This window comes from Vombatus ursinus, unplaced genomic scaffold (assembly GCF_900497805.2).
Source record: "Vombatus ursinus unplaced genomic scaffold, bare-nosed wombat genome assembly UNPS02000546.1, whole genome shotgun sequence".
Classification (NCBI taxonomy): Eukaryota; Metazoa; Chordata; class Mammalia; order Diprotodontia; family Vombatidae; genus Vombatus; species Vombatus ursinus.
In genome coordinates, this window is record NW_020940324.1 from 747,761 (window position 1) to 759,660 (window position 11,900).

The 11,900-nt window shown below is 44.5% G+C and overlaps 1 protein-coding gene across 1 annotated transcript in view; it reads right to left on the minus strand.

The window, feature by feature from the left end:
- The window catches only part of BSG (basigin (Ok blood group)), a 33,164-nt gene extending 24,907 nt beyond the window's left edge, over positions 1-8,257 (minus strand). The window contains exon 1 of the mRNA XM_027859209.1: positions 8,074-8,257. Coding sequence (XP_027715010.1) covers positions 8,074-8,140 — 67 coding nt within the window. The 5' untranslated portion in view covers positions 8,141-8,257. The remainder of the gene's footprint in view (positions 1-8,073) is intronic.
- Positions 8,258-11,900: the final 3,643 nt, after the last annotated feature.

Genomic DNA, 11,900 nt, shown 5'->3' on the forward strand with positions numbered 1-11,900 from the left:
TGAGGTTAGAGATGAAGACAGTACTGGTAGAATGCTCATTGTAGGTGGCATGGATTCTGACGCGGTCCTGCCGAGCACCATCCCACAGCTGGGAGTAGGTCTCATTAGGTTCGTTTCCTTCAAACCACCACTGGATCTCTGGGATGGGGCTGCCAATTGCCTCACAGTGTAATTCCACACTGTCCTCCACCAATTTCTTTTTGGATAGTGGTGATTTTATAAAGCCAGCTATGAGTTGGAGAGTATTAGTGCAAATGTTAGTTTAAAAGTAAAAAAAAAACAAAAAAAAAACCACAAAACCAAACAAATATAAATCTAAGAAAGCATTAGCTTTCTTCTCTAAAGCCAGTTACCCACACTAATGATGGCAAAGGAATGGTACTTCCCATGCTTCAAAAGTATTTGGAAATTCCCCGGCCTGGTGAATACCTGCATCCCTGTCCTTAATTCTCATAAATTATGAGTGGATGAACTGGAGGATTAACATAGTCTCCATTTTAAAACAAAAACTTTTGTTGGCAATAGTCATTCTTTCTAAAAAGCAGTGTGACAGAGAAGAAAGGGCAGTGGAATGAGAACCCAGGAGAGCTGGGTCCAAGCCCCAGTTTTTCACTTCCCAGCTGTGGGACTTTAGGCAAGTCACTTTGCTCCTGAGGCTTAGTTCTTCATCTCTAAAATGAGAGCTCTAGTTGTCCTGCCTGCCTCACAGAGAGGTGAAGGATCAACAACTTCTACAGGCATATCATAATCGCAAAACAGGCTAGAAACGTGGACTATCACTACTATTTTGGTTGCACACAACCATTTTTGCTTCTTAGCTATCCACTATTTTGATATTCAAAAGTTGCTTATCATTTAGCAAATTCAGCTGAATCAAGTGTTGCTATATTTTATAAATAAAGAATAAATAATCTGAGTGAGCCTTCTCACAAAGTGACAAAGATTAATGTATTCTCAAGAACAGGATACAATGCAAACAATAGAAGGCATTTCCCTAACTAGGGAACATACTCTTGAAGAAGTTTCTGTGAGTAACATAGTTTAGAAAGACAAATGACTACAAACATGAAAAAGCAGCAGCTTCACATTGGCTGTCTTTATTACTGCAGTTGCTGTCTGTTTTCATCTATCCACCGGTGGGGTGTGGGTTGGGGGGTAGAGGAGGAAAGAAAAAAACACAGGATAGGAGGGAAAGTGTTGAAGTTCAGAACAGAAGTTCTTAGTTTCACAAACTATCAAACTAGATTTCTAAAAACATCATATAAGGCAAATATTACCTACAGGTCACTAGTATCTCTAATTATGTCAGCTCCTGGCAGGTACTAAAAAAGATCCAGGTTTCTTCTTGTGATCACAATTGCAGCAAATAAATGTTTCCTACTGTCCAAGATGCAGCTTACAAGTAAAGAAAGCTCAAGTACTCAAATCTTTCTAAACCAATCACTTTTTTTTTTTTGCTGAAGGTAACAAAATCCAGAAAAGATAAAGAACTCTTTCTTTGAAATAGAAAACCTAGCAAAGCTAAAGCACAAAATACAAACTTGGTACCTGGCCAGATGTAGTAATTCACATCAATCCAACAGCCATTAACAGATGTTCCAATTAAGTATTGGACAAAAACATCAAGCTTCACTGTCCTCCTAAGCCAGCCCACCACCAGCCCCTGCTGCTTCCAAGGCAGGCTCCTGAGAGAGAGCACAGGATTTGCTAAAGGTCACGTGGTCACTTATTTGTAAAGACAAAGCCAGAACTCAGAGCTCCTGACTATCAGTCTAGGGCTTATTAGCAACACAATGACTGACCAACACATTCTCTTTCAAGGGACTTGGACACCCAGGAACTCATCTGAAAACAACAGCTGACATTAATTCAGAAGTCAAAAGAATTTCGGAATCCTTAAAGAGTTGGTTGGGTCTGAGAATTTCTAATGGTGCCACTAAAACAAAACAATCATCTCACCTCATTTCAACTCAAACATCTCAGAAGGAACTAAAATCTTCAGAAACTGCAAAATCAATAGTGTATATGCACGTAGTGTTCCAAGTCCCATCCAGGAAGTACAGCCCTAAAGGCTAACGGCAGCCTACCAGGAATCCTAAGATGCAAAGCCACTGTTCATCAGAGGGATTGAGCTTATAAACTTTGTGTAACAGCTGACAAGGCTGAAGAGATCTATGTTCTCAGAGGGAGCCATTCATTGTCTGGGCTAAGCATAAATGTGGTTCTTAAGCTCATTTTCCTTTTCTTTTATTCCTTCCAAAGAATGTAGCCTCTAGTCACAAAACTGGATGAATCCTGACTGAGCCATAGACACATAACTGATTATGGATTTTATAGCTCCATGGGAAAGAAACCAAATGTTAAGCTGGTATTCAGTTCAATTAAATAAACAGTAAATACCCACTACATGCAGTACACTCTATTTGCCTCTCAGAATACAATAAAGATGAATAAAATATGGTCTCTTCCTTCTGAGCTAACAGGAAAGAAGCAGGATACCAATTAGAATGTGATAAATCAAAACGGGATCAAAGCTACATGTAATAGGATAACTGAGGAGGAAGGGATCATTTTCAGCTTGGGGTGGAGCATGGAAAAAGAAGAAGGAAGTAAGGAAAGCTTCACTGAGGAGGGGGCACTAGAATTGGGCCTTAAAAATGCTAAGGCTTCAGGATTTCAGCATGTGATTTGTTTTTGGTGTTGGTTTATGAAGAGGCTGGAGAGGAAAGCTAAGGAAAGCAAGTCATCTGTTCCAGGCCTGGGGTACAGCAGGATGAGCAAAGGAATACGCATTAGAGGGCAATGGAATGAGATCAAGGTACGGCAAGTAGTCCAGTTGAGAGTGTGTGAAGGGGAATAAAGGCTAGAAGGGTAACATGTAGCATAATTATCAGAGGACTTCAGTGATACTCCACCTCACATACATACAGGTGAGCCGGTCCAAACACTTGTATGGGTGGGAAAGGGTCTGGTAGTATGTAAGCTACATTCTGCAAAGTGAATACTCAAAGGTTTAAGAGAATCAAGTCTTTAAGCCTTTCACATATTTCATTCCAAATGAACCGAGAGACTTTGTGACAGTCTCTGTGGAGCAGCTAGCACCTGTTAGCATATTAATACTAGTCTGGTTCTCAACCATTTAATAATAACTGGCATTTATATAGCACCTACTATGTGCCAGGCACTGGGCTAAGCACTTTACAATTAGTATCTCATCCTGGCCTCACAACAACCCTGGGAGGTAGGTGCTATTATGACCTCCATTTTACAATTGATAAAAATGAGGCAAATAGGTGAAGTGACTTGCCCAAGTTAGTCAGTGCCTGAGGTCATATCTGAACTTGGGTCTTCCTGTCTCCAAGCCCAGCACTGGATTATCTATTTCACTACCAGCTGCCTAGTTGTGCCTTGGTCTGAAAAGGACCTGAGCTACTTCTGTGCAAGCTTTGGAAAGTAAACGAAATACCAGAAATGAAAAGCAACTGGATGTGGCCCTTTAAAGAAAGTATCCCTTTGAAGAAACAATTGTAATGTTTCATTCCCAACAGAGAATGCTGCACTGCTTCTAGGTGTCCTAGGTGCTTTTTAATTTTACCATTGTGTAGTATCTCATCCTCCCCCTTCTCTCCTCTGACACTGCCCTCACTTGGTGCGGGCTTTTGTCACCTCATACCTGGACTACTGCACTAGCCTGCTGGCTGGTCTGGCTGCCTCCAGTGTTCCCCCATTCCAGTCCTGCTTCCCCTCAGCTATCAAAATGGTCTTCCTAAATAAAATGCAGGTCTGACCATGTCACCCCCTATTCACAAAATCCCAATGGCTCCCTATCACCTACAGAATCAAATAAAATCCCCTGCCTTTTAAGCCCTACTTAATCTGGCCCCTTCTTACCTTTCCAGTCTTCTTACACCTTATCCTCCACACCTACCCACCACCACCTCCTCATAATCTACAATCCAGTGACGACAGCAGCCTCCTTGCTATTCCTGGAACACCTCCACACTCTGTGGGTTTTCACTGGCTGTCTCCATGCTGGGAAAGCTCTTCCTCCTCATCTACCTCCCTCAAAGGGATGCTGTGAGGATCAAATGAGATGGTATTTGTAAAACACTTAGCAAAGTGCCTGGTCCACACTTAATCACTGCATATTCCTTCCCCACCACTTCTATTCCTCATCTCAGCCTTCTGCTTCCTTCACATCTTAGCTAAAATCCCACCTTCTGCAAGAAGCCTTTCCAGGTCTTCATTAATTTGAGTATCTTCCCTCTGAGATTACCCCCAAGTTGTTTACATGCTGTCTCCCAATTAGACTGGGAGCTCCTCGAGGGCAGGTACTGTCTTTTGCCTTTCCTTCGTCTCTCTAGCACTTAGCATAGTGCCTGGCACATGGTAGGTGCTTAACAAATGCTTTGAACTAATACAATCCTGGGTTCTAACCCTAGCTCTTTCACTAACTCATCATATGATCTTTGGCAAGTCGTAAAAATTCCCAGCTTACATTTTCTCACCTATAAAATGAGGGAGTTATGTTTATCATCAACTAAATAAAAACCACTTTTAACCTAAGATATTATGGAAACTACATATGAAAATTTGAGAAATCTGTAGGAAGTATTGCACACCATTTATCACTATTTAGCAAGAATGTACAATGATCTAAACCTGGCTTTACAGGTGCCCTGAAGCAATAAATCACTGCCAACAACTCAAATAGTATACAGCTACAGCCTGGATAATGTGAACAGAGTACAAAGGGTATGAAGTTCCCCAGCAACTAGGAGCACTAGGAATGTGTAAAATTTCTTTCCAAAATCAGTCTAACAGTTAAAACTACTACAGCCAGTTGATTCTCTGCCCTAAGAAAATCACATGACCTGAAAGACTCCTAAGTAAAGTCACCTCCACCTAAAAACAGACACTACCTGCTCCAGGGGAAAAAAGAACCCAGAGAGTTTGGACTGTAACCAAAATTAAACTGAGATAGCCCACAACAGGTGGGGGGAACAAGCCGACCTCTACCTCCTCTGCTGCCTTGTAGCACACATCCTGCAGCTTTCAGATAGAATACTTTGGCTTCTTCCTAGATAACCAGCTAAATTATCTATACTAATGGAGCCAGATGTGAGGATAAAAGAAGCTTTAAAAATGACATATTTAACAACCCCATTCTGGCCCTCTCCCCATAAGCTCCCATAGCAGAAGGAATGTGAGACATCAAACCATGTGGAAGAATCTGGCAGCCAAAGTCAAGAGAACAGCCAGCAAGGGGGTCTACTTGGACAAAATGACATCTAAGATCCCCTCTAGATTTTTATTCTATAGTTCTTTGTAGATAAGGTGGATAATTCACCTAAAGAAAACTAGGAGTTGACTACATTCCAAGATTAGGGCAAAAAACAAACAAAAAAATGCCAAGATCGATAATCTGGGTCAAGAAATTTTCTTCTTTGGTATCTCAGTGATTGCAAGAAAAACCAAACTGATTCAAGTTATCTGAGCACAGCAAGGGAGCACACTGAAGCAGCTCTCCTTCCCCACCCCCCACAAAAAAATTAAGTGGACTAAATTTCAATTTTCCCTGAGGTGAGGAAGGGAATAGAAAGCAGATGAACCAACTCACAGGGAGAAAAATTTCCTAATGGAATGATAACTTTTTTGCTCTTTCCTGAATGTGCAACCAAACTGTCTGACCATGGCACAAAACATGAGTCATTCAAATAGACTAAAGAAGCAGGATATATTTATAGCAGCTTTTGGTAGTGGCAAAAAGCTGGAAATTCAGGGGTGGCCATCAACTGGCGAATGGCTGAACAAATTATACTATGTTCATGTAATAGCATGCTGCTATGCTGTGAGAAATGAAGAGCCAGTTTTGGAAAAACCTGCAAAGAAGACTTATCTGAAATGATGTAGAGTGAAGTGGGAAGAACCAGGAGAACAATTTATACTATATAACATCATTATTACACCTAAGAAAACCTTGAAAGATTTAAGAACTCTATTCAAGACAATGATTAACCATGACTTCAGAAAACCAATCACGAAGAATGTTACCCACCTCCTGACAGAGAGATGATAGACTGATATGCAGAATTGAACATGGACAATATAAGAATTTGTTTTGCTTGACTATGCTCATGTTACAAAGTTATAAAACTTTTTTTTCTTGAAGAGATGGGGGGATAAATGCTTGATAACTGAAAAAATATAATTTAATTGAAAACAAATCCATGTGGCAAAAATAACACAACCTAAAGAAAAGTTAAAAATGAATGAATTCAGTACACAAGCAAAACTTCTATCATGTGAAAGCTTTTCTTTGTTCCCAGGGCTACAATACAAAAGAGAATAAAGGTTCAACATTTTTGTTGATCTCTTGGTTCACAAGTGTCCAGTGCAGGGAGCATTGAAATAGTTTTTAATTATGATAAGGAGAAAAGGAGTTGAGTGAAAAAATAATTAGAAACACAGTAATAATTAGAATATTAAATTTAAAATAGAAACACAGAAATTACAGCATAGTGTTGTGGTAAGAACATTTAAGTGGAAGGCAGAAATTTCCCAGTCCCAACATCTACTAGTTATATGACCTTGAACAAATCACCCCTCCCTTCAGATTCAGTTTTCTTCATCCCTAAAATAGGATCAGTAACACTGGCAATTCATAGCTGCAGAAAAAGGGCTTCATGAAAAACCCTCAAGGGCTATATAGCTATAATCCAAATCTTTGATCTCTTCCATATGGGCACACAACACGTGTATGCTATTATTAGCCATCATTCATGACAAAATAAATTGTCTTTAAACTTCAGAGGGGAAAAATCTTACATTGAAGCCTATCTCACCTTTTTCAAAACTCTTCCCCTAGTGAATGGCAGCCAAGCTGAATTTCTAACCAGAATTGAGAACAATAAGCCCACAAACCCACTGTAGGTAAAATTTTTGTTGCCATATTGCCTTAATCTAGAACCAGAGGAAGGGAAAGATATTTATTTTCTACCTTTACACGAATATTTACCCCCATATGTAACATGACGGACAGAGAGCTCTGGCCTAAACTGAGTACAAATGGACCCCAGTGATAGTTTAAAATATAAAGAGCCCTGGAGAGACAGGCTTTAGTTGCTAAACGGGATGTGAGTCAGAGATCCTTCCCTAAAAGCCTGGTGAGGCTGCCTTCAAACAGAGTTTTCCCAACCTTACCTAAATCCCAAATGCGCCCACCCAAGGGAGGCCCCAAGCCCTCCCCCATTCCTCTAGCCACAGGGACACACTTCATTTCCATCCCCACCACCACCAGCCAGGTGCCAGGCAAAATCCTCCCCCTCAGCCACCCCTTCTCCCCTCCGAGACCCCCACGAGGTCCTCCCCCTCAGGTCCCTAATCCTTCCCGCTTCACCCATACTGGGCCCCTAATCTGCAGCCCCCTCCTCATCCCCCAGGTCCCGAGCTCTTCCCGGCCATGGCCTCAACCCGCCCCCCTACCCAGGTACCCTGCCCCGGGGCCTGGTCTCCCCCATCTGTCCTCAATTCGGGGGGCCCTTCACTCTCGACCGTAGCTGTCCTAGTCCGCGCTCCTCCTCTCCCTCCAGGACTCCTGGAGCTTCATGCCCCCAGTCTGCACCTCTCTCCCTGGATCCTCAGGCCCCCAGCCCACGACCCCCCATCTTTTGAGCCTCAGACCTCCAGCCTGCACCCCTTCCCCCAGCATCCCTTGAGCCTCAGGCTCCCCAGTTTGCACCCCTCCCCCTCCCGGACCATCCGAGCTTCAGCCTGGGCCCACGCTCCTCCCTCCAGGACCCCTAGAGCCTAAGGCCCCCAGTCTGCACCTTTTCCCCCGGACCCCCTGGAGCCTCAGACTCTCAGTCCGCGATCCTCCCCCCCAATGCTCGGAACCTCAATCCTCCAGCCTGCGCCCCTCCCGCGGGGTCCCCAGAGCCTCAGTTCCTCAGCCCGCATCCCTCACCCCGAGCCCTAGCTGCCTCCACCCTGGGCCCACCTTGGGTCCCCTCAACCCCCAACGGTCCCCGAGCCCGGGCCGTGGGGGCCTCCGGCGGCCCCGGACCCACTCACCGTTTCCGGAGGCGGCCCGAGCGCAGAGCAGCACGGCCGCCAGCAGCCACAGCAGCGGGGCCCCCATGTCGCGGCGTCGGTGTCCCGAGGTCTTCGAGCGGCCGACCCAGGCCTTCGTTCGCTAGCTCGCTCGGTCACTCGACCTCTCCAGGGTCCCGGCCGCCGCTATAAGAGCCCGCGGAAGAGAGGCTCGGGGGCGCACGCGCGGAACGTGGTGACGGAGGGAAATGAGGGGCGCCGCCCGGGAACGCGGACGCCGTCGGGCTCGCGTCCGTAGCCCCTCCCCCCGCACGCGCCGGGCCTCTGACAACTAATCACCTTCCAGCTCAGGCCTAGGACTCTGGAGAACGGGCGGGGCCGGTGGGGAGGGGCGAGAGGGAGGCGTGTCACGTGACAGAGTGGCCGCCCACGGGCGGGGCCGGGAGGCGTACACCTTGTAGGTCAGAAGATGTGAGCTTGTGCACGCTTCAGGCGTCCTCCAAAATAAACTGAAGTGACCTTCAGGTATTTCACCTTCATTTCTTTGTAAAGCCCCTCAGATCTCACCTCTGAATCGGAGATCTAGAGAAGAATTTAAAGGTCATCTGGTTCAAAGCCCTCATTTTGCGGATGAGGAAACTGAGGCAAGGGGAGGGTGAAGAAGTAGCCCAAGGTCACATAGCTAGTGAGTGGCAAGTTTAGGCCTCGAACCCAGGACCCCCGTCTCCACATCCTGCCCTTTTTGTCCACATCGCTCACCCGTGCCTTAGTCTTTGCATTCCCATAGCTTGGCACCCTGTCTTTCCACTTGCTGCTGCTCAGTCGTGGGGACTCTTTGTGACACCGTGGCCCACATCGAGCCAGGCCAACACTGGCCACGGGGTTTTCTTGGCAAAGCCACAGGTGTGGTTTGCCATTCCCTTCTCCAGTGGTTCGCCTTTTGTCGGAACTCTCCACTATGACCTCTCCTTCTTGGGTAACCCCGCATGGCATGGCTCATGGGTTCTTTAAGCTAGCAAGCCCCTGGTCGATTGGGGAGGATCCATAGGAAGCGCGTAATGACTGTTGGATTGGTTTGAATTGCCATCTGTTTCTTCATTCTGGATGGACATCTTTCAGCCTGACATCAGCAGGGCAAGTCAGGGTGACCTCTGGACTCTTCAGGTGCAGCTGTAGCCTAGAGTAAATCTCTTGCTGGACGAAGGAAAGCTGATGGACTTTCTTCTTCTCCAGAAAAAAATCTGCAACATGATCATTTTGTCCCTCTGTTTACAGGTATTGTCAGTCATACCAGCAACCCTCCTTGTAATTCCCACTGCTTTTTACAAATTCAATCATGAGTATAAGTGCTTGGAAACTGAATAGAATTAACAAACAGATGAAGAAACTGAGACCCAGAGAGGTTGTGTCTTGCTCAGAGTTACACTGATGATAAATCCTCTGTCTTTTGCTTGTTCACTCATTCCTGAGTCCTTTCTTCCTATCTCTCTCTGATTCACCTGTTCTTGGACCTCTTCAAGACCTCTACACCCTCCATCAGGAATACTTTCCTCCCTCTCCAATCTCACCTCAGTAGTTAGACGTTTCACCTCTACGCTGAAATCTGTTTTGTTTTGGTTTTTTTTTGAGGCAGTCAGATGACGCGCCCAGGGTCACCCAGCTAGTAAGAGTCTGAGGCTGGATTTGAATGTTCTCTGCTTTAGAATCCCTCATCCCCTAGTTCTGTTCCTGCACCTCCCTTGCCAAACCTCAGCACAGAATTATTCTCATTTCTTCCTCCTCTTTCTCTTCCTCCTCTTCTTTCTTTTCCTCCTTCTCCTCCTCTTTCCCTTCCTCCTCCAAAGCTGCTAAATGAATTGCAAGAAGGCTCATAACTACGCTGAGAGGGCACAATATTAATTTGTGTCCTCCAGCCTCAACAGGGCCCTCTCTGAAGCAAGACAATTCTTTTATTCCTCTCTAACTGATCCCTTCTCTCGTTAACCACAGAAACTATCGCAGACCATTTCTTCTCTTCTCAAGCCTTCCATATCTCCTTCTGCCCTCCAATCTCTTAACTGAGGCCCTGACCTCTTAATTTACTGAAAAAATTAAGGTCATCTAATATGCGTTCTCTCTTCTCCCATTCTCTCATCTCAAAACCTGTTGACATCATCTCTTATTTCTGTCAAAAGTACAATCATCCTTCTAGTCTCCCAGGCTGGTGACCTCAGCATCCTCCTGGACTCCTCACTCTTCCTCACTGCACATATTCAATTACTTTCTACCTTCACACCATCTCTCACATCCAACTCTTTGTGCAAAACTACCTCCTTACATCATGCACTCATCCCCTTTAACTTAGATTATTGTGACAACCTCCAAACTGGTCTCCCTGACTCAGGTTTTTCTCCACTCCAGTCATCCTCCAAACTGCTGCTAAAGGAATTTTCCGTATGGGCAAATCTGACCTTGTGACTCCCCTACTCAATCAACACTGGGCTTCTTATTGCCCCTAGGATAAAATATAAACTTCCCTATTTAGTTAGTTTTTAAAGCCCTTCACAACCTGGCCCCAACATCTCTTTCCAGCTTTAACTTTTATCTGCCTCAATTTTCTCAACTGTAAAATGAGGATAATTTTATTAGCATCTACCTCTTAAGGTTGTGCTGAGAATCGAGGAAGAGATAAGTGTAAAGTGCTTAGTACGGTATATAAATGCTAATTCCCTTCCTCCTTCCTTCTTAGATCCTTATGGATCACAGATAAAACACATACTTTCTCCCTAATTCCATAGGGAAAAGAGTACACAGAGTCAGACCTCTCCCACAGATCCACATAAATCACACACACACACACACCCCAACAAAACAAAACAAAACAAAACAAAACCCAACACTTTCTTCCTGACTCTTCTAGGGAGAGGTACTTCATATCAAGACATTTTCTCAACTGAATTGACTTTTTAAATTGCCCCCTCCCCCACCAAAAAAACCCCCAAACTGTCAGAATTCCATTTAGTTTCTTATGCTCTTAAAAAATAGTAACAGTTTCTATAACCTCTGTAAGAGATGGATTCAAAACAAGTGTTACATTCAGAGCTAATTGTGTCCTCTGACTTGACTAGTATACACGTAGGAGCTCAATCGAATCAATCAGAAATATGAACCAGGCCTAGACATTTCCATTCAATCAATCAATTCATCAATGCAGTTCACCTAGATGTGACATGAAATGTATTGTGATCTGCTGAAGAAACTTGGTCAAGCTCTTTGGGTTTTCTATAAAACAGCAAGCCAATTAGGAACCCAGGATTCAAATGCCTGACAGATTAGAGGAAAGAGTAGTTTCAGTCTTGCCCCTGAGAAGGAATTGTTTGGAGAAGCTGGTGGGGGTGGGGAAGAGAAGTAGTCTTTGTCTTCTCTCCTCTCCCTCCTCCTCCACCAAGGAAGGAGATTGGGAACTTCAGGATTTGTAATTGGATACCCCTAGTGCCCTGAGGAGAAATAGGAAGCCTTGTTCTGGGAAGAACAAGGGGGAATTGGGATAAGGACCCTCAGAGCTTACACAGGAAATGGAAAGACAGCAAAGAGGAGGAAGGGGAATGTATAGACATCATTAAAGGAGTGGGAGGGAACTGTCTGCTGGGACTTTGGAGTTAACAGAAGGCTCCCTTTTCGAATGCCTTGAAGGGAGTAATTGGCGGTGATTATCACTCCCTTTTATTTCATTTTTATTGGTTCAAATTTGTGATTTCTTTAATGTAGAGAACTCCAGGGTGGGAAAATTCCTTTTACCTCTAAATAGCTAAAGATTGCCTAGGAGCGCCGAGAAGCTAAGACTTGCCCAGGGTCACACAGCTAGCATG